Source organism: Gopherus flavomarginatus, chromosome 18 (assembly GCF_025201925.1).
Source record: "Gopherus flavomarginatus isolate rGopFla2 chromosome 18, rGopFla2.mat.asm, whole genome shotgun sequence".
Taxonomy (NCBI): domain Eukaryota; kingdom Metazoa; phylum Chordata; order Testudines; family Testudinidae; genus Gopherus; species Gopherus flavomarginatus.
The window spans coordinates 20,102,923-20,126,132 of NC_066634.1; the positions used below are offsets into that span (position 1 = coordinate 20,102,923).

The 23,210-nt window shown below is 55.3% G+C and overlaps 1 protein-coding gene across 1 annotated transcript; it reads left to right on the plus strand.

The window, feature by feature from the left end:
* FOXA3 (forkhead box A3) lies at positions 1–23,036 on the plus strand. Its single transcript, XM_050928085.1, has 2 exons — positions 1–72; positions 21,778–23,036. Exons 1-2 carry the CDS (start codon positions 1–3, stop codon positions 22,945–22,947), a joined length of 1,242 nt encoding a protein of 413 aa, XP_050784042.1. The 3' UTR covers positions 22,948–23,036.
* Positions 23,037–23,210: the final 174 nt, after the last annotated feature.

A 23,210-nucleotide genomic window follows, 5' to 3' on the forward strand; every position in this document is an offset into this window, starting at 1 on the left:
ATGCTGGGATCCGTCAAAATGGAATCGCACGACATCTCCGAGTGGAACGCGTATTACAGCGAACCCACGGAGGTACGTCAAGCGGGGCACGTTTGAACCCAGTTCTAGCTGTCAGGTTGGAGGATGTGGCTTTCTAATATTTGGAAAGAGGGGGTGGAAATTGACATTATGAAAAAAAAATTCTACCTGGAATGAGGACAGGGGTGGAAAAATCACATTGGTTTCCAGTGCCCCGCTTAAGTGATTTGTTCTGGGGAAGGGAAGCCCCCTCAGGAAGTGCAAGTTGCATCTGGAGCTGCTGCGATGCAGCTGGTTCTGGGGCGCGTGTGGCGTAGCAAAGAACACCCCAGGACGTTTCTGCAGCTCAGGGTTTTCCAGTCCCCTTTCCGGTGAAGTGTTGCAGTTGTTATCACCCAGCAAGTTGTTGGGGCCTGTTCTGCCCGCTGGCGGCTTCAGATATTAAACTCCCCGGGGCCGTGGGGGTGTGAAACGTGCCGAGGGGATCCCCTGGAATAAAGGGCAGGATGCTCCTGGGCTCGGATTCGGGGGGAGCACAGGGGTCTGGGGGAAGGGGTGTATGTGTGTACCTGGTGGGGATCCCCCTCTTCACAGGAGCAACACCCCCCACCCATGCAGTCCCCTGGCACAAGCAGCGCAAAGGGTTTTGCCGTTCCGGGAAATCCTCTTTCAGAACAGGGAGGAGAATGCAAAGCGGAGCGGGAAAGGAGGAGGCAGAGCTGTAGGGCTGAAGGCAGACGGAAGGCGCAGGAAGGGAGGGCCGCTCCCTCCACCTCATCTCATGGCACCTTCAGGCCCCCTCCAGCCCTGGCATGGCACACATGCCCAGTCCCTCAAACCCCCAGGGTGGCTGAGAAACCCTGAAATTTTACAAAGCAGCCAGCACTGCCTTTTCGCCACCTGGTCTGAGCGCCTTTTCCTCCACAGCCAGGATATGGATTCGATTTCCCTGTGATCACAGGACTCCAGGAGCCGGGGCTGCCTGCAAAGCACCCAGCTAGTGTGACGCCCACCAGAACCGGACCTCTGTCCAGCCCCACTGCTCTAAAGGGCCCGATTCTGCTCCCTGCTGGGAGCCCCGAGCAGTGCCTGGCAGAGTGGGGCTGACCCCTGGGGAAGGAGAGCAGAATTGGGCCCGGCAGCATGGGGCAGGATTGGGACCGAATCACTAGGGGTTGTCCCCCTGCACCTGATCCAAAGCCCCTGGCAGCCAACGAGCCAGATCCTCCTCTCAGTCAAGTTTTATTCCGCACACTTCCTGATCCACCCCAGGTGTGAGCGGGAGGAGAGGTGCCTCAGTGGCAGGGCACCCACTGCACCGGGCCCCGTGCCTGGTTCACATGAGCGTGCATGGACCCTGCTTGGGTCCCGCTGGTGTAAAACAAGTGCTGAGGTCGGGGAGCCACACTGGATTGACACTGCCGGAGCGGCGCTCAGAACTGGGAGGCAGGGGGCTGTAAACGGGCTTTGGAACAAAGCAAAATAGTGCCCCCCCCAACCCTGGCACACACAGCCCCCAGCCGGGGACCTACGGGGTGAGAGAGAGAGTGGGGCGGGGTGTATGGGGATAGATAGATAGAGTCAGTTGGAGTTTTGTAAATGGCAGAAGGCCCTTGGGTTTTAACACAGTAACAGCAATGAATCTAATAATCAATTAATCTCAATAATTAATAATGAACAGAGTTAATCTAATTCACTACACAGCCAGCCTGGACCCTTGTCCAGAGGGACCCATTGCCAGAGAGCCCTGCCCCACATGGAAACCGCAATCCACATGCATACTGGTCATTGTTGCTATGGTCGGCCGGGGGCGGATGGCAGAACGGGTCTCTCCTAGTCCCTATCCCAGACTGTGCTGTGTAGCTTGGGTACTGCAGGCTCCCCTCACCGTGGTATCTGGGTCCTCCCTGCACACACTTAGCACTGGGCTCCCGCTCCTGCTCCCACTCCACCACACAGGCCCGGTGCGGCCGATGGCACCTGCTAGCAGGCGCTTGCTCTGCCGAGCTGTCGAGGGTCCCCCCCAATTTACATGAGGGGCGCACGGCTCGCTGTGCTAGGCACTGTGGTGACGGGTTTTGCACAAGGACAGCCAGGTGGCTGGATTGCGGGAGCTGGTAGCGATGGTTGCGTCTTGGGCTCCCAGCCAGTTCTGGGGGTCACACTCAGACGGTTTTCCTGCCGTGCATCCCATGACTCAGCTGCCCCCCCCACCCCAGTGTGCAGAACCTGCCCCAGCCGGCCCAGTCTGGGCTGCCGGGCACCCAGGGCAGTGGCTGGGGGCCCCTCCTATCAGGGCAGGGCTGGGGCCAGCCCCTTCCCGCGGTGAGCCATGCAGGAGGAGCCGGCTGTTCCTGGGGATCGGGGCCAGGTGCTCCCTTGGCAAACACGCCGGGTGGGAGGGCTCTGTGCAGCAGGGAGTGCAAACACAAAGCAGGTGTCAGGGAGACACTGCCACCCAGCAGCCACATCAGAGGCTGGTGCGAGAGGGAGCCCAGCCCACAGTCTGCCATGGAGATAAAGGGCCAGATCCCTACCTGGTGTAAAGCAGGAGTGACTCCATTGGAGTCAGTGGGGCCAGATCCTAGCTGGTGTCAATCACTGGAATCTATGGGGCCAAATCCCAAAGCAGGAGTCACTCCACAGAAGCTAATAGCTTCCTGCTGCTTTACATCAGTATAAATCACCCAAACTCTTTCCTTTCCGAGGCGGGCGTTACTTCCCTTCTCTATGTCTCAGTTTACCCTCCTCCTCTAAACTGTGCCCTGATCTTTTAGGCAGAGACTGTTTCTCACTATGTGTCTGCGCAGCGCCCGGCACAATGGGGCCCTGATCTCGGTCAGTGTGTGTCTGGGCAGCGCCCGGCACAACAGGGCCCTGATCTCGGTCAGTGTGTGTCTGGGCAGCGCCCGGCACAACGGGGCCCTGATCTCAGTCACTGTGTATCTGGGCAGCACCCGGTGCGATGGGGCCCTGATCTCGGTCACTGTGTGTCTGGGCAGCGCCCGGCGTGACGGGGTCCTGACCTCAGTCACTGCATATCTGGGCAGCGCCCGGCATGACAGGGCCCCAATTTCGGTCACTGTGTGTCTGGTCAGCGCCTGGCCCGACAGGGCCCTGATCTCAGTCGGGCACTGCCCAGACACACTGTGACCGAGATCAGGGCCCCATCGTGCCAGGTGCTGCACAGACACACAGTGACCGAGATCAGGGCCCCATCACGCTGGGCGCTGCCCAGACACACAGTGACCAAGAGAGGGGCCCTGTCACATCAGGCGCTGCACAGAAATTGAGTGAGAGACAGCCTCGACCTCGAAGAGCTGGCAGTCTAAACAACAAGACAAAATTATCTCTATTTTACAGATGGGGAAACTGAGGCAGAGGGGGCAGGGACTTGCCCCTGGGGGGGCTGTGACAGAGTTGGGGATACAACTGAGATTCGCTGGATCCTTACCCAGAGCCCAGCCTTCCTCTCTAGCTAATGGCTACTTGTATCTAGTGGTATGAAACATTTGAAATGTAATTGGAAGACAGAGCAATGAGCTGAAAATCCTGCTGTGATTTTCTTTCCCTAGTTTCCCATCAGCTGCATTGAAAAATACAACATGTCTTCTGCATTCCCAGCAAGGAATTCAGGCCAGGGTGGGAGTCAGCCTGTGGTAGGGGGTCCAGAACAATACCCAGGCCTCACTTCTATAGATTCATAGACTCCAAAGCCAGAAGAGACCAGCGTGAACATCTAGTTTGGCCCCCTGGATCACACAGTCCATAGAATCTCCAAGATAATTTCTAGAGCAGAGCTTTTAGGCAAACATCTCAGCTTGATTTAAACATTGTTGGTGATGGAGAATCCCCCCGCGACCGTCAGGAAATGGCTAATTCCCCTCGCTGTGAAAAATCTTCACCTTATTTCCAGGTGGAATTTGTCTACCTTCAGCCACCAGCCATCGCGTCTTGTTAGACCTGCTAGCTTGGGAGGGGGCCATGAAGTTCACCATTCCTGTAAGCTGCGATTGGTTCCCTAAACCAGCTCTGTCAGCTCCCTGGTTGCCTAACGAGATTCCAAATGTGAATAGTTGCGCCTGGGCGTGTTTGCACCAGGAGCGGTGCCACTTTCTCTTTCGGCCAACCTGCTGCCGGGCTCAAAGGCTCCCGGGCGAGTGATCAGGTGAAGAGGTACCGACAACACTTTTAGCCGAACTGGTGGCTGCGCGTTCCCCTTCCCTGCTCTAGTGCTTAGCACGTCTGCCCTCAAAAATGATTCAAGATCCGTAATGGAGTATTTACGAGCTGCACCGTGAAATGAAACTGCATAGTGGGGCAAATTATTTATTATTATTATTAAGTAAGCAGTAGCCATTTCCATGGGCTTAGAGGTCAACATGTAGAACTCTTTGCTAGAGGATGTTGTGAAAGCCGAGACCATAACAGGGTTCAAAAAAGAACTAGATCACTTCATGGAAGGCAGGTCCATCAATGGCTATTAGCCAGGATGGGCAGGGATGGTGTCCCTAGCCTCTGTTTGCCAGAAGCTGGGACTGGGCTACAGGGGATGGATCACTGATGATTGCCTATTCTGTTCATGCCCTCTGGGCCACCTGGCATTGGCTACGGTCAGAAGACAGGATACTGGGCTAGATGGACCTTTGGTCTGACCCAGTATGGCCATTCTTATGTTTTTATGTTACTAGACTCAAAATGAGGGTATTTCCTTAGTGCAGTTTGGTTTTTTCTACTCTGTACTCCAATCCTGGAACAGAGGTGGTGACAAACAGCATGCCAGAAAGACCCCCTTTCAGAACCAGCATCGAAGCCTGGTTCCCCATAACCAGCCATGCCCCAAGAATTGCCTCCGCTTGTCCCCGTTAAGACAGAGCCTCGCTGTTTGCAACAGCACCTCCCAGGAACGAACCAGCACAAACAGCGTAACAAGGAGGCAGCATCTCTGCAAAGACCGGGCACTGCAGAAAAAGAACTCGTGGGGCCTAGTGTGACAGCGCTATCTAGTGACTTCTGCTGTAACATTATCACAGGCGCACTGTGGATCCCGCTCCAACAGCAGGGTGCCCACAGGGGCGAAGGAGGCAGTGCCTGTTGCAGAGCGTTTGCGTGAGACATGCCTCACACGCGTTTGACTTGTTGGATTCCTGCCCTGCAGACGAGCACAAATTGTTTCCGTTCCGTGGATAGAGTTGGGGGGCGGATTCTCCTCTCTGGCAGGAGTAATTTCACCCAAGCTGGTGGAGTTTCCATGCCCTACAACTGGTGTCCAGAGGAGATCCAGGCTCCTCTTTTGGGGATGGGGTGTTACACTGAAGAATTTCCCAGGTGGCAGCTTGCAACTGACCAGTAATGACCCTCGAGGGGGTGGCTTTTGGAGCAGTTGATGGTCTGGTCTTTGATTTTCTGGTGGTTAGAACATAAAGAATGGGGGCGGGGGCGGGAGCAGGACACCTGGGTTCTATTCCCTGCTGTAGGGATGCGGTGAGTGGTCTGGTGATTAAAGCAATAGGACTGGGAGGCAGGACTCCTGGGTTCTATTGCTGGCCGGGAAAGTGGAGGGTGGTGACAGCAGAGACAAGCAGGGTTCTGGCCTTGGCTCTTGCATCGTGACCTGGGGTGAGTCGCTTGCCCTTCTCTGTAAACTGGGCAGTTGTGAGATGACAGCATGCTGAGGTGCTTTGAGATCCTCAAGGGGCAGGAACTCCTGTATTTGCTTTGGATCAGCCTGTGCAAGCCTGACCGCCTACAGCTTTGTGTCCGTTACATGGTGTTTAATTTGTGAGTTATGCCTTCTATATAACGGTGTCCCTACCTGAATGAAGGGAACTGGGTTTCTAGCATCTAAAGCCGACTGCGCAGGCTGTGGGGAGGCCGTTTTCTGTTGTATTTATTGCTAAACCGTTTCAGATTTAAGAATGGAAACTAGCAGCTGAAACATCTGGGATCTATAGCTGGGGCCAACCTGCAGAGCTGCATTGGCACTAAAGGGACCAGATCCCCAGCAGGGGTCAATGGGCCGTAGCTCCATTGGAGTCAATGGACCAGATCCCAGTTGGGGTCAATGGGCTGTAACTCCATTGGAGTCAATGGGCCAGATCCCAGCTGGCGTCAATGGGGCAGATCCCAGCTAGTGTCAATGGGCCGTAGCTCCATTGAAGTCAATGGGCCAGATCCCAGCTGGTGTCAATGGGTCGTAGCTCCACTGGAGTCAATGGGCCAGATCCCAGCTGGTGTCAATGGGCTGTAGCTCCACTGGAGTCAATGGGCCAGATCCCAGCTGGTGTCAATGGGCTGTAGCTCCACTGGAGTCAATGGGCCAGATCCCAGCTGGTGTCAATGGGCCATAGATCCATTGGAGTCAATGGGCCAGATCCCAGTTGGTGGCAATGGGCCGTAGCTCCATTGGAGTCAATGGGCCAGATCCCAATTGGTGTAAATGGGTTGTAACTCCACTGGAGTCAATGGGCCAGATCCCAGGTGGTGTCAATCAGCCGTAGCTACATTGGAGTCAATGAGGCCAAATCCCAGCTGGGGCAAATGAGCTCACCGAAGCCAAAGAAGCAATACTGATTTACACCAGCGGATCTGACCCTGATGTGCAGGGAGGGGAATACCCTTTCTGGCGAGGCGGCATTTGTTCCTAGAAAAACCTCTTTGGCTGAAGAGTCCAGTTGAAGAGCAAAAGGCAGCTCGGGGAGAGCCCAGGGGGGGCACGTCAGGCCCTCAAAATCACAAGATTGGGTTAGTGAGCGAGGTTTCAAATCCAGTCGCTCCCAGGGCTCCTTTTGTTTCCCATCTGGCTTCAGAGCCCTTGGGAGTCACCTTTACAAATGTTTCTTAGAAACCAGCGCAGCCAGACTTCAACTTAAAACCTAAAGGAAAGCGGAGAGTCTTGTTGATTCATTTGACTCCAGGAGCTGGGGCTTTAAGGAACACACCAGCTATCGCAAGGAGATCATGAGGGCTGGCACAGCTGTACGACAGCCCAGGGGACGAGAGAGATCTGGGACAGGGATCCCATCTCCTAAATGCATTAGGTATAAGATGGGGGATCACACCCACACACACTTTAAAGCAGGGTCATTCTCACACCCACATGGACACACACCCACACTTTGAAGCAGGGCCATTCACACACAAACACACTCAAGCATACTTCACACTCCACCCCCCCCCCCAGTGCTGCCAACTGCTCCACTTTTATTGTGCATCCCAGACTAGCCTACGGTTTTCTCAAAGCTCCACCTCCAGGAGTCACGGGAACGTAGTGGAAACACAGCTAGCCTTTCTTTTATAACAAAGCGAGGTTCTCATCCTGTGGCTGTGGAGAAAAGCTTGGCACCTTGACCCATGGTCAGTGCTCAGAAACCGGAGGACTAAGAAAGGAATCCAGTGTGTGTGAAAAATCTCATGCTTTTTTGAGGCCTATTTCCTGATATTTGAATTACTTTGACTCTCAGCTCTTTGGGACAGCCCCTAGTGCCATGGAATTCTGGTCCATGAACTCCTGGATTCTATTTATGGTTAAGGGAGGTGAGTCATGTCTAGTGATTAGAGCAGGGGGCTGGGAGCCAGGACACCTGGGTTCTATCCCCAGCTCTGGAAGGGGAGTGGGATCTATTGGTTAGACCAGAGAGGGGTACTCCAGGGTCCTATGCCTGGATTTATCATTGAGCTGCACTGTGACTTTGAATAGCCCCTCTCTGTGCCTCAGTTTCCCCATCTGAAAAATGCTGGCTTCTTGCAGTCATGAAGGCTCAGAGGCCTGGAGGTGGCTGGAGCTCCCAGCCCAGAAGGGGAAGCGTCTGGTCCTGACGCCTCAGTGTCCCTCTCCCAGCCCTGACAGATCAGCTTTTTCTCCTACAGTCAGGAAGTCACCTTCCCCTCCACCACCCCACTCTCCCTCCATTCCAGCACTGGGGCTGGACTGCAGGCTGGGCTTGAACTGCTGGTCCCTTCCCAGCCTGCGGCATCCATCCCGTCCTGTGCTCCAGGCCCTGCGCAGTGACCTGATTATCCTCCATGCCCTGGGCTCTTCAGGAGCAAAGAGGCCGGGAAATGGCCGCGTCTGGAGCAGACGGGGAGCCTCGACCATGAAGCAAAGGGGGAGACTCAGGATGGGACATTCTGACACAGGGGATCTGGATTCCAAAGGAGCCTCTGTTATGGGGTGTTTCCTTCCCCAGGTCCGGGTGGGTGCCGGGGGCAAGTTCTCTCCCTGCCCCGATGCAGAAAGGGGAAGGGGTCCCGGAAGTTAGTGCTGAGATAGCTTATTTGGTGGGGGGGGAGGGTCCTGAGCTTCTTCCCAGCCCAGGGCGCTCTAGGGACTGAAGCCAAATCCTCACTCAGGCAAAATCCCCAGTGGCTCTTCTAAGAGCCTGGGGTTTGCCCTATGGACTGGAGGTTTATTGTCAGGTGCATGGAGGATTGAGATCAGGGCCCGGTCGCTGCCCAGACACACAGTGACGGAGATCGGGGCCCCGTTGCGCCAGATGCTGCTCAGACGTAGCCCCTGCTTTAAAGATCCCACAGTCTAAGCAGACAAAAGAAGATGCTTTGCTTCCCATTAACACATGGTGAAACCATGGCCTCAGAGAGATTAAATGTCTGTCCAAGGTCACATAGAGACTTCGCAGCAGAGCTGTGAACTGAGGGCTGGTCTCTCGAGTCTCAAGCCAGGCCCGCACTCCCCCCCAGCACCATCCTTCCTCCTCCTCCATCGCTCCTTTAGAAGAGACGCAAGGTTTGACCCAGTGGGCAAGGCCCCAGGATTGGATCCTCAGCCACGCAGTCACTAGGGGCTGTATTTGGCCAGCAAGCCCAGCACTGCTTTGAGTGGGAATTTGGCACTGTCCTGGTATCTGAGAGGCAGCCGCAGGGGTGAAAATTAACTGGGGAGATTTTTTGGGGGAAGCGGGGGGAAGAAGCAGGAGATGCCTAACAGGTGCTGAACTGAGGGTTTGACTCCAGGCTGGGGGCTCAATCCAGTGTTGCCAGCGCTCCGGAGCCTTGGGAATTGTTGGCCTGTTTCTTAGAGCTCCAGCACCTGGAGTCCCATGAATATGGGAGAGTCTCAGTTCTGTTTTAAAAATCAATTCCACCTCTAGCCCTGGTGGGCGCATACAACAGGGCGTTCCTGGAAGGCCCCAAATCCGGATGCCTGGCAAACAGCCTCCCCAGACATATGAAGTTTTGGGGAGAAAACACCAAATCTCATGATTTTAAGCCAGTCTCGGGATTTTTCCGGCACTAGGGTTGGGCACGTGAGATCTGTGTCTGAGGGTATCTGGGTAACTGCATGGCGGGGGCGCGGCTTTGTAATAAGCCCAGTGCCCAGCTGGGGGTGCTCTCCTCAGCATCACAAGTTCCCATCCTACCTCTGCATTGGGAGTGTGGCCTGTGGGGGGCAGCCTGTCCAGCAGGAGGTTAAAGATTCCTCTGCCATTTAGGGGAAGGGCAGGGGCAGACCCTGATGTCCTGGCTGGCCTGCCCCCGGCTTGCGATAGAGCTGATGCCAATGTCCAAGGCTGCGGAGCTGCTGCCGAGGGGAGAATGGCTCTGGTGTTTGCCTTACACAATCGCCATGTCTGCAGCCCTGTTTGGAAAGGCTTTGGGGCCACCCGGGCTGGGAGAGACACCACAGTCCTCTCCTGTGGCAACTGCTCCAGGCCTGGCCACACAGCTCCACCGTGCTTTGTGTGTCGTGGCACGTGGGCGGCACTCACCCCGCACGGCTGGGGTACATAGCCACACGCACCAACACAAGAAACACGGGCACAGTGGTGGGTTTGCTGTTAGGCAAGAAGCAGCAGTGCCAGGTAAAAATAACAACAAGAATGTGTAAGAAGATTAGAGATTATCCGTCCATCCCCATACACCCATCTATCTAATCTATCCATCCATCCCCATACACCTCCCTATATCTATCCCCATATCTCTATGTATCCATCTATCCCTATACACCCCCGCTCTCTCTCTCTGTCTATCCCCATACCCCCATCTATCTAATCTATCCATCCCCATCCACCCCATCTATCCATCCACCCATCCCCATACACCCACCTATCTATCTATCTATCCCCATCTCTATGTATCCATCTATCCCCATACACCCCACACTCTCTATCTATCCCCATACCCCATCTATCCATCCCCATACACCCACTTATCTATCCCCATATATCTGTCTATCCATCTATCCCCATACACCCCCCACTCTCTCTCTCTCTCCCTATATCCCATCTATCAAATCTATCCATCCCCATACACCCCATCTATCTAGCTAGCTATCCCCATACACGCCCCACTCTCTCTCTCTCTCTCTCTCCCCATATACCCCCTATCTAATCTCTGTCTCTCCTTCCCCATACACCTAATCTATCTAATCTAGCTATCTAATTAGTAGAACAGAATCTGGAGTAACTAGATGAAAATGTTTCTGCCTGGCCTTTCCCCTGAAATACAAATACCACCCAGGCCTTGTCCGTGGCCAGAAAGGCTCCCAGCTCCGGCTATGCGGCCCCTCGCCCGCTCACCGGCCATGGCCTGCAGCGGGATCTCCCTGCCCCACTCGCTGGCCATAGCCTGCAGCGGGATCTCCCTGCCCCGCTCGCCGGCCAGCCATGGCCTGCAGCGGGATCTCCCTGCCCCGCTCGCCGGCCGGCCATGGCCTGCAGCGGGATCTCCCTGCCCCGCTCGCCGGCCGTGGTCTGCAGCGGGATCTCCCTGCCCTGCTCGCCGGCCGTAGCCTGCAGCGGGATCTCCCTGCCCCACTCGCCGGCCATGGCCTGCAGCGGGATCTCCCTGCTGAATGACATGGGGCTGATGCAAGGCTGGGGAGATAAGCCGGGAAGAGCAATCAGGCAGCAGCGAAATAGGAAGCAGAAGAGGAGCTGGGGCGTGTCAGTATTTATACTGGAGATCCTGGCAGATAATAATGCCACTGGCTCAGTGGGCCCAGACCTGGGGCTCTTCAGCGCTCCTCTGAGCCCTGCCACTCGCCCTGTGCCTCAGTTTCCCTTCTGTAGAACGGGGCCCGGCTAATTGCACTGGCCAGAGGGGGTTGGTGAGAGTGAGTCAGTTCATATTTGCGGAGCTCTCTGAGGGTGACTCAGCCTGGCTTAGCACACAAGCCTCACGCTCAGGAGACAGGTCTCCCAGCTCTGCTGCTATCTCCTTCGGTGACCTTGGGCCAGGCCCTGAATCTCGCTGGCCCTTAGCTCCCTCTGTTTCCAATACAGACACTGACCCTCCTTCGTCTGGTCAGACCATGAGCTCTTTAGGGCAGAGACTGTCTCTCACTGTGTGTCTGGGCAGCACCCGGCATGATGGGGCCCTGATCTTGGTCACTGTGTGTCTGGGCAGCGCCCGGCCCGACGGGGCCCCTGATCTCGGTCAGTGTGTGTCTGCGCAGCACCTGGCACGATGGGGCCCCGATCTCGGTCACTGTGTGTCTGTGCAGCACCCGGCATGACAGAGCCCCGATCTCAGTCGCTGTGTGTCTGTGCAGCACCTGGCGTGACGGGGCCCTGATCTCAGTCACTGTGTGTCTGGGCAGCACCCAGCGCAACAGGGCCCCAATCTCACTCGCTGTGTGTCTGGGCAGCGCCTGGCCCAACAGGGCCCTGATCTCGGTCACTGTGTGTCTGGGCAGTGCCCAGCGCGACGGGGCCCTAATGTACGGACCCCACATACAGGCCCCAATTGTCGCTGGACTGAACCCAGCTGCCTGTGTTGGACTGCAGCGTCTCTCCCTGCAAGCCAGCCAGGCTGCATCCCGAGATGGTGGGAGAGGGAGAACCCAGCAGGTCCTTGAAGAGTCTGTCCCCTGGGTCATCCCCGTCCTGGCAGAGGTGTGTAACCCAGGAATTGAAGTAGCGGTAAGAATAACGAGCAGGTGTGCATGGGACATGCCGCGCCTGGCGGGAGCCACAGAGGCCCAGCTGTGAAATTCTCTGCTCTGTGGCACCGGGCCAGTGCATGGCGCTGTCCCATGCAGTTCAATGTGCAGGGCCGGATTCTGATCTCGGCAAGATTGGTGTAAATGCAGTTGGACTAGTGTAACTGAGGAAAAGATCTGCAGTGTGTCTGGCAGACCCAGAGAGTTTTCCATCTAAATGCCCCAGTCCTGCAATCAGATCCCCTGAGTCCTTCAATGATTATTATGTGTATTACATTGGCCCCATATGAGATCAGGGCCCTGTGGTGCCAGGTGCTGCCCAGACACACACTGACCGAGATCAGGGCCCCATCACACCAGGTGCCGCCCAGACACACAGTGACTGAGATCAGGGCCCCGTCGGGCTGGGCACTGCCCAGACACACAGTGACCGAGATCAGGGCCCCGTCGGGCCGGGCACTGCCCAGACACACAGTGACTGAGATCAGGGCCCCGTCGCGCCAGGTGCTGCCCATACACACAGTGAGATATAATCCCAATTTCAAAGAACCTACAGGCCAAAGAGACAAGGATGGGGAAGGAAACTTATGCCCAGTGCCTTGAATACCAGTCTTCTGAGCGCCAGCCCAGTGCCCATTCCACTGGACCTGATTCCTCTCCATATATGGGGAACTAATATTAAGCATCTACCAGGGAGCCAAGCTGTTTTCTGCACCTGATCTGGATCTGAGTTTGCAGAAGTGTAAATGGGGGACAGGTCAGTTAAAGGCAGTGCCATTGCTCCAGACCCCGACCAGCGTCCCTAAGACCGAGCTCGGCTCCTGTGTGGTTCGGGTTTTTATGTGATCACTGTATTACATGTCGCTTTTAGTTATTCATTTAGTGTGAGATCTTACTGATGGCCATGATGCTCAGAACCAGCTCCTGGGCACAAGCAGACATCCTGTGGTTTAGGAGCAAGGCAGGGGATTCTGTCCCGGGAAGCCGAGGCTCTGAAAAAGCTTGGGGCGTCATGGAAGAGAATCAGCTGTCCATGAGCTGCCAGTGTGACGCTGGGGCCACAAGGGTGAATACGATCCTGGGAGGCATCTGCAGAGGGATCTTGAAGAGGAGCTGAGAGGTGATTTTACTCTGTGTTTGGCCCTCGTGCTACCGCTGCTGGGCTCCTGGGACCAGTTCTGGGGCGCACAGGTCAAGCAGGATGTTGGTAAATTGCAGAGGGCTCAGAGAAGAGCCATGAGAAGGAACAAAGGGTTAGAAAACCTGCCTTGCAGCAAGAAACGTCTCTGGTTTAACAAAGAGACGGTTAAGGGAGGACCTGACACCCCCCCCCACCGTCTATAAGCACCTACAAATATTTCATAACAGGCTCTTCGGTCTAGCAGAGGAAAGTCGAACATGATCCAATGGCTGGGAGTTGAAGCCAGACAGATTCAGACTAGAAATAAGCAGTAAATGTTTAACAGCGCGTCATTAACCATTGCAAGGACTTGCCGAGGGGCATGAGGGATTCTCCGTCACTGGCAATTTTTAAATCAAGATGGGATGTGGGGGGGTTAATAGATTTGCCCTAGGAATGATTTGGGGGCCGTTCTCCAGCTAGTGCTCTCCGAGAGGTCAGGCTACATGATCACAGGGGCCTGTCTGGTCTTGGGCTCTGTGAATCTATGAAACCCAGGAGGAGCCTGAGTTGTTCCCATGTAGCGAGATGGGGATATTGATCTCCCCGGGCTAATGAAGGGGCTGGCCAAAGCCCCTCAAGCGGGAGCCGGTCACACCGGTGCCAGGGGCGCTCAGCTGAGGCAGGGACAGCGTGACATGGGCGCTCTCTCCGTCTCCCCCACACACCCCACACAGTGGGAAGGAGGCAATGGGCAAAGTCAGGGAGCCAGAGGCATCGCAAGGATTCCTGCCTGTATGTCTGACATCGGATGGCAGGCAAGGGACCAGATGGGCCTACGATGTCCTCAAGGGTGCCTGGGTGTTATTGAGAGACAGGCCAGAACCAATACATCAGCTCTGAGCCTCTCAGCTGTTGCTTCTGGCTCAGGGTCTGCACTGTAACACACGCAGATGGCGTTGCCTTGCCCATCTGGAGTATCAGGATTACAGAGAGTGGGTAACATCCTCCGCATGGCCTCCAGTGGAGCTGTGGCCGATTGACACCAGCTGGATCTGCCAATGGAGCTATGGCCAATTGACACCAGCTAGGATCTGGCCCACTGACTCCAATGGAGCTATGGCCCATTGACACTGGTTGGGATCTGGCCCACTGACTCCAATGGAGCTATGGCCCGTTGACACCAGCTGGGATCTGGGCCATTGATTCCAGTGGGGCTATGGCCCATTGACACTGGTTGGGATCTGGCCCATTGACGCCAATGGATCTACGGCCCATTGACACCAGCTGGGATCTGCCCCATTGACTCCAATGGAGCTATGGTCAATTGACACCAGCTGGGATCTGGCCCATTAACTCCAGTGGAGCTACAGCCCATTGACACTGGCTGGGATCTGGGCCATTGATTCCAATGGAGCTATGGCCCATTGACACCAGTTCACTCAGGGCAGGTGGCTGCATCCGCCAGGTGGCCCCGCATGACCCAGTCAGAGAGGGCCGCTGGACATGTCCTGGGATGCAGCTGACTGAACTCAGTCTAGGGCACCGCTTAACCCACCCTCTGACTGGCTAAAGAGCCGGGCAGGCCTCCCTTTCCTGCCAGCACAGGCAGAGTGAGCCCGCCTCAGGCCGGTTGACACTGGCAGTCTTGGTGGCTGGGCTGCTCACTGGGTGATCACGGCCAGGGGATCACGCCCGGCTAGCAGGAGGCACATCGGGAACGGAGGGGCCTGGAGCCTGTGTAGCACACACATGCACTCCCCCTCCCTGGTGGGGAGCTGGGAGTCACCAAGGAGAGGTACAATTGGTCAGATGCATTCTGGGGTATTTCCCCCACACCATCCTGTGAATCATTGGAGATCAGCCACAGCTGGAGATAGGACACCGGACAGGGTGGACCAGTGCTTTGAGGTGGCCTGGAAAAATCCTCTCTCTAGATACAGGGCTGGTGGGTCTGCTCCACGTGTTCAGGGTCAAACTGATCGTCGGGTTTAGGGCTGGGGAGGAGTTTTCCCTGGGTTCTGCCTCAGCTCTGGGAGAGGAGTGGGGTCTAGTGGTTAGAGCAGGGTCGGCGGCTGGGAACTAGGACTCCTGGGCTCCATTCCGAGCTCTGGGGTGGGGGAATGGGGTTTAGTGATTAGAGCAGAGGAGATTGGGAGCTAGGACCCTTGGATTCTGTTCCCAGCTCTGGGAAGGGAGTGGGGTCTAGTGGTTAGAGCAGGGGGGCTGGGCACCAGGACTCCTGGATTCTGTTCCCAGCTCTGGGAGAGGAGTGGGGTCTAGTGGTTAGAGCAGGGGGGCTGGGGGCCAGGACTCCTGGATTCTGTTCCCAGCTCGGGGGTGGGGGGGTTCCCAGCTCTGCAGCTGACTCTCTGAAGGAGCTTGGCAACAACAAGTCATTTCCCAACGCCGTGCCTCAGTTTCCCCCTCTGCAGCACAGGGTGACAATACTGCTCCGACTGCTCCTGGGGAAGATCCATGCATGTCTGTGAGGAGCTTTGAAATCCTCCTGGGGGGCCCCAGAGCGGAGCCCATGCCGTGGGTTAATTTCTCTCTGTGGCCAGAGAGGGGCAGAGGCTGCTACGGAACTGAGGGTGCTTATCCCCACCTGCCTATGGGCTCGAAGGGGCTGCCTCAGTGAGGAGGGGCTTAGTTTGCCCCCCGCTCTTCAGAGATGGTTACGAGCTGGGGAAAGCCATCTTCATGCTGGGGTCAGATCTGGGGATGGGGTCCCTTGGGCTGGGGGGACATGTAGTCTGTGCTGGGCTCAGATGGGGAGGGAGGTCCCTTGGGCTGGGGGGAGGCAATGGGGTAAGTCCATGCCAGGTCTAGGGGTGAATTTGTAGCCAAATGTTCATTGCAGCCCCCCAGCCAGACCCCTCTGCTTGCTCAGGAACTGAGGGGTGGGGAAGGACCTAGGCGAAGATGAACAGCAACGTAGGGATTTCATGGGGGAGCTCAGGGATGGCCTTAGCTAGCGACTCACAACCGACTAGGCAGAAGGAGTGGTAACTGGTATCAGGGTGGGACAAAGAGACACCAACTGAGAGCAAGGCCCCGTCGGGCTGGGTGCTGCCCAGACACACAATGACCGAGATTGGGGCCCTGTCGCGCCGGGTGTTGCCCAGACACACAGTGACCGAGATCGGGGCCCCGTCAGGCCGGGCGTTGCCCAGACACACAGTGACCGAGATCGGGGCTCCATCACGCCGGGCGCTGCCCAGACACACAGTGACCGAGATCAGGGCTCCATCACGCCGGGCGCTGCCCAGACACACAGTGACCGAGATCGGGGCCCCGTCAGGCCGGACACTGCCCAGACACACAGTGACCGAGATCAGGGCCCCGTCATGCCAGGCGCTGCCCAGACACACAATGACCGAGATCAGGGCTCCATCGCGCCGGGCGCTGCCCAGACACACACTGACTGAGATCAGGGCCCCGTCGTGCCAGGCGCTGCCCAGACACACACTGACTGAGATCAGGGCCCTGTCGTGCCAGGCGCTGCCCAGACACACAGCGACTGAGATCGGGGCCCCGTCAGGCCAGACACTGCCCAGACACACACTGACTGAGATCAGGGCCCCGTCGTGCCAGGCGCTGCCCAGACACACAGTGACTGAGATCGGGGCCCCGTCAGACCGGACACTGCCCAGACACACACTGACTGAGATCAGGGCCCCGTCGTGCCAGGCGCTGCCCAGACACACAGTGACTGAGATCGGGGCCCCGTCAGACAGGACACTGCCCAGACACACACTGACTGAGATCAGGGCCCCGTCGTGCCAGGCGCTGCCCAGACACACAGTGACTGAGATCGGGGCCCCGCCAACACTGTTTTCTTAGCATTCCCACCCCACCTCTCTTCCCGATATTACTTGGGGTCCCAGCACTCTACCAAGGTGGCTAGGGGCAAGTTTTGGTCTTTCTGCAGCTCAGTGTCTGTTTGCAAAGCCCGGTTGCCACCTTTGCACAGAACTGGGGTGAAACTGAATAGTGCAAAGCGCAAGGTCAGGCACTGAAGGACTAACAACAAGAATTTGTGCTATAAGCTGGGGACATACCAGTGGGAAACAACAGTAGAAGAGGAAGACCTGGGTGTAATCACAGGGTGACTATCAGTCGCTACCGTCTTCCAGCCATTGCAAAGGCTAACGCAGTTCTAGGACGCATCAGGCGAGGGATTTCCAGCAGAGACAGGGAAGCATTAGTACCTGATACGAGGCACTGGGGGACTGATCTGGGATATTGCGTGTGGTGCTGGTCTCCCACATTTAAGAAACATGAATTCAGACCGGGACAGGTGCAGAGAAAGGCTACTAGGATGAGCAGAGGAATGGAAAACCTGCCTTAAGAGAGGCTAAGGGGAGATAGGATTCCTCTCTATAAACACATCAGACAGAGAAATACCAGGGAGAGGAAGGGGTGATTTAAGGTAAGCGCCAATGTTGACACAAGAACAAATGGATACAAACTGGTCATCAACAAGTTTAGGCTTGAAATTAGGCGAAGGTTTCTAACCATCAGAGGAGTGAAGTTCTGGAACAGCCTCCCCAGGGGAGAAGTGGGAACAAAACACCTACCTGGCTTCACAACTGAGCTTGATAAGTTTATGGAGGGGATGGGATGACGAAACTGCCTACAATGGCATGTAGCTGATCTGTGACTGCTAGCAGGAAATTTCTCCAACAGCTGGTGAGGGGACACTGAGTTGCTACAGGGAATTCTTTCCCAGGTGTCTGGCTGGCGGGTCTTGCCCATATGCTCAGGGTCTAACCTTTCGCCATATTTGGAGTCTGGAAAGAATTTTTCCCCTGGCTCAGGGGGCTTTTTCGCCTTCCTCTGCAGCGCCGGGCCTGGGTCACTTGCAGCTTTAAATTAGAGCAAGTGGTGAATGATTTGAGGACTTCAGTAACTCAGCCACAGCTTAGGGGTCTATTACAGGAGTGGGTGGGGGAGGTTCTGTGGCCTGCGTTGATCAGACTAGATGATCATGATGGTCCCTTCTGGCCTTAAAGTCAATGAGTCTTTTAAAACCAAACAGGGCAAAACTCCTTTGAACATGGGTTCCAGGACTCAGCTAGTGTCAAAAGCAACTGTATAGTAACAAAGCCATGTGCACTCACAGGCTGCCTACAGTAATGCAGCAGCATGCATACTGACCTTAATTAATACACAAGCATGTGTCCTGGCATCCAAAGGGAGATCCAGAAGGAGAAGTTATTGTGGAACATTATGAGGCAGTGCTGTTGGTTGCCATGTTCCACCCCAGAGGTGGCCACAGGAGCAAGAGATCTTGGCATGGAGATTGGTACTGAGGCATCCTGCAGAGTGGAAGATGCTGTATTTCAGTAGAAAAATGGGTTTTCCACTAATGGATATTTTGGTGTGATAAGTGTCTGAAAAACCAACATGCCCCAAAACTGATGTAGCTCGATTCAGATTCCTGCCTCATGGGAGCTGTAGTTCAGTTTCTTCCTGTCTCCAATTTCCTTTAAGGGGACGTCTCCTCAGCTGGACTAATCTCCCATAGTGCACCACAGCTAGTGATTCCCTGGACACAGCCACCTTACCTCACCATGAAGGGTGGCCACGGTGCATCATGGGAGATGTAGTCTAATCAGAGAGCCTGGCCTATAGAGAAGAATGGGGAGTGTGAGGCAAGTGAACTACAACTCCCATGAGGCACACAAGCCAAATGTCCAAGTTGAGTTCGCAGCTGAAAAAATGTGCTGCTTAATTTTTTTTTTTTTGCCCTTAAAGTGAGCACGGGTTGAGCAGCTGTTTCCTGTAGAACATCCCCATCCGGGTAAGAGCCCATGTCTTGTCCTATTTGCATCCAAGATTTACCCTTTCCTCCATGAGCATCTCTTTGCTCTAGAGGAGCAGCCCAGTTTTGGTCCCAGATCCCCATCTCCATCCCACTCCTGCTGCAGCCGCTTATACCACTGCCAAGCAGGTTCACAGCATGAACTGCCCTGATCTGGTGGCTTTTCACACCCACTTTGCACTGGTACAGGGTAACCTGGAGCAAGTCCTCATGGTTAAAGCATAGGACTGGGGTTTGTTGCGACGAATCTGCTTCCTTGGATGCTTCCTTGAATACTTCCTAGTGCCCTCAGTTTCCCCATCTGTAAAATGGGACTAGTGACCCCCACCTCACGAGGAGAGCTAATTAGTGCCTGCCAAGTGCTGCTAGATAGCGCAGCAGGGCTGGAGGAAGCCTGGGAAGGCTGGAAGTGGGATAGGAGAGCCGGGTTCAGCTGGGCACCAGAACCCTGTGAATTTTGGATGACAGCTTCAAGGCTGTAATAGAGTTTGGGGTGCACATTGGTGGGGCTTTGGGTTGGGCTGGGTGAAGGTTCAGGAATCCAGTTTGCCTCGAGGGGGAAGACATAATGGATTCTGCTATAACTAAAATTACAGGAATAAACTAAAGTGCCATGAGCACTTTTATAGCAATGTAACCGCGTCCACATGAGAGGCTGCGCTGCTTTCACCTGCTCTGTTTCTAAATCGGGGCAGTCCTAAGGGTTCAAACGCAGGGCATAGATCACCCCTTCATCCAAGCAAGCAGGTGCAGCTGCCTCAAACCTCAGTCCCTTTAGACTCCCACATTTCCTGAGCCCTTTTCTGAATTCCTGGCAGCATGTCAATGTCGAATAGTTATGTTTGAATATCTACCTATCACAGCTCACCCATCTATCTATCTAATCATTGCTATAAGGCACCTGTCGGCATGGTACACAAGCTCTTTCACACTCTCCTCATTTCTAGAGCTTTGCCATGCGAGGGAGAAGGGTGACAGGGCCCCATGACCTTTGTAGAGCAGAGAGCCCTGCCCAGGGATCTTTGCTGGCTGCAGGGTGCCCACCTGTCTGATTTGCTCTCTCCAAAGCCTCCAAATCAGCAGCTGGCTGGAAATTAGCCCCTGAGCTATTTATTCCCCAGACAATGTCTTGACTGAATCAGAGCTTTTCAACAGAGGATCTCAAAGCATAACTGTATGAACAGAGGAGTAGGGGCAGGGAGGGGATTTTCCCTCCATATCCGGCATTGGTGAGACCGATACCAGATCCTGCATCCAGCTCTGGGGGCTGCCTTTTAAAAGGGATGTTGACAAATTGGTGAAGGCATGAGAAGAACTACAAAATGAATCAGGGCCTGGAGGAAAGGCCAGATGGTGAGAGACTGGCGGAGTTCAGTCTGTGTAGGTGATCAGAGAAAAGATTGAGAAGTGACTTGATCAGTGTCTAAGTATCTTCCGGGGGAGGAAACACCAGGCACTGAAATCTAGCGGAGAAAGGGCAGAACCAGCTGGAAATCAGGCCCAAGTGTGGGTGATTAACCGCGGGAACGAACTGCCCAGGGAAGTGCTGGGTTCTTCAGTTCTTGGTGTCTCTCAGTTCAGTCTGGAGGCCTTTTTAGAAGACGCTTCATCCAGACCCGGGTCATTGGGCACAGTTCCGGGGTGACTGGGGGATCTAATGGTCCCTTCTGGACCGAAAGGCTCTGACTCTTTCCCGTGGCATTGAGTGGTCCTGGGATGCAGTCAGACCCACGAAAGTCTCAGAAGAATGAAGCCAGGGAGCAAACCCATTCTGCCATCGGCACAGCAATCTACCATCGGCACAGCAGTGGAGCGTAGCCCACCAGGCAGCTTTTCATCACGGGATCGCAAAGCGCTTTGCAGAGCTGTGGCCGGCTTACAATCGGAACCCAGGAGTCCTGGCTCCCAGGCCTGTGCCTGGTGCCCTGATGAGCAGTGTTCATGGGTTTGAAGCCTGATCAAAACCACCTTGAAATCAATGGCAGTTTTTCCATTGACTTCAATGGGCTTCCAACCAGGCCTTGATAGAGCCGTGGGCTGCATAACTTAGCAACACTCAACAACACAGCCAGGAAACATACAGTGTGAGTGAGCAAGGTGGCACCAAACACATTGATTGGCAGCAGGGCAGCGCTCATAAATGAGCCCTTTCTGTTAAAGCCTATCTAGTGTAAATAGCAGGCGCCATTGTTAGACCTGGGACTTGGATCCCACTTTGAACGGAACTAAGCTGTTTATTTAATAAGCTCTGCTTTAAAGGTGACCTGAGAAGGGGACAAAATACTGGGTTTGTAGCCTTCTATTTCTTCTTTGCAGTCATGAAGGAGAGCTGGCTGGTTCGTTGTTTAAAAGAAGCAGGTTTTGCTGCTCCTTTTTCACATCAGAAATGGCGGTCTTGGGAGCGGGGGCTGGATTCTGCTCTCAGCTCCACTGGTGTAAATCTGGAATCACTCCTGATGTCAAGGGAGTAAAGCCTGGAGTCTGACCTTAGCTCCACTGGTGTAAATCTGGAGTCACTTCTGATGTCAAGGGAGTAAACCCTGGAGTCTGATCTAAGCTCCACTGGTGTAAATCTGGAATGTCTCCACTGAATTAATAGAGTTAGAGCCAGATTTTGGTCTGAGTTCTACTGGTGTAAATCTGGATTCACTCAGTTTACACAAGATCAGAATACAGCCCTCTATCTTACACACTCCTGAATTACTTTCCCTGCTAGAACCCATCCCCATCCTGTCCCTTTGAGGCCAAATCCAGCTCCTGATTACACTGGGAGCCGAAGCCAGCCCTTGGTATGTGAGATACTGCCCTGCCTCACCTAACTGACCCTCTCGACTAGATCACTCCTGGACTAGGCTGAAGCCCTCTGTGGTAGTTGCAAGGCTAACTCTGTCCCTTGGCTTCCCCTAGGTCTATCCATCCGTGAGCACCATGACCTCCAGCCTGGGGCCGATGAACACCATCAACTCCTACATGACGCTCAACTCGCTTAGTTCCCCCAGCTCCATTAACATGACCTACCCGAACAGCCCTTCCCTCACCGGGCTGACCAGCTCCACCAGCCCCATGGGCCTTCCCACTATGACGTCACCTGTCAGCCCGGTGCTGACGCCACTGGGGACCCAGGCACCCACCATCAATTCCCTCTCCCCCTACCCGAACGTGAGCCAGTCCCTGGCCCCCCTGGGGTACCCAGCCTCAGGCATCAACCGGCCCAAGGAAATCAACAAGTCGTATCGGCGCACGCTGACTCATGCCAAGCCCCCATATTCCTATATCTCCCTCATCACCATGGCCATCCAGCAGGCCCCCAGCAAGATGCTGACCCTCAACGAGATCTACCAGTGGATCATGGACCTCTTCCCGTATTATCGGGAGAACCAGCAGCGCTGGCAGAACTCCATCCGCCACTCGCTCTCCTTCAACGACTGCTTTGTCAAAGTGGCCCGCTCCCCGGACAAGCCTGGCAAAGGATCCTACTGGGCCCTGCACCCTAACTCCGGCAACATGTTCGAGAACGGCTGCTACCTGCGGCGCCAGAAGCGCTTCAAGATCGAAGACAAGGCCAAGAAACCCAACGCCAAGCCGTCCGGCAACCAGGAGCAGGCTCCCAAACACCCTGAGCGGCTCCAGGAAGGCCAAAGCCCCAACACAGCTTCCGAAGGGGCCGAGTCAGGCCACTCAGATGCCTCCCATGGTTCTGAGGAGCAAAGGGGCCTGGTCCAGTTGGACTGCTCTGGCGTGCAAGGTTCATCCCCGGCCTCCGAGGCCTCCCCCATCTCTCAGCCCATGAATAGCCACTACTTCCCCCCCTCCATCACCAATCTGGACCTCCCGAACGACCTCAAAATGGACCCTCAGTACAACTTCAATCACCCCTTCTCCATCACCAACTTGATGTCCTCCGAGCAGAGCCACAAGATCGACCTGAAGGCCTACGAGCAGGCCATGGCCTACAGCGGCTACGGCTCGCCCCCTGCGCCGGACGGCAAACATGCCTACGAGACGGCCACTTCACTCAACGAAACCGGCTCCTACTACCAGAGCCTGTACAACCGCTCCCTGCTCAATGCCTCGTAATGGCCCCCCTCTGGAGAACCAAGGCCGCTTGTGGAGATCGGGGGCGAGGGGCGGATGCCGTTCCCCCACCTACCCACCCAAGTGTAAGACGTTCCCTTCCATTGTCCACCAGGCATGACATGGGGAAAGGAACGAGAGACCAGCTCCTGTGCCGGGCACTGTGTAGGCCCCTTGCCATCCTGTGACCAGGGGCTCCTTTTCTCGGTGTAGAAAATACCCTCCCCTCCCCACCTTCACCCTGGCCCGCGAAACCTTTCAAGGGA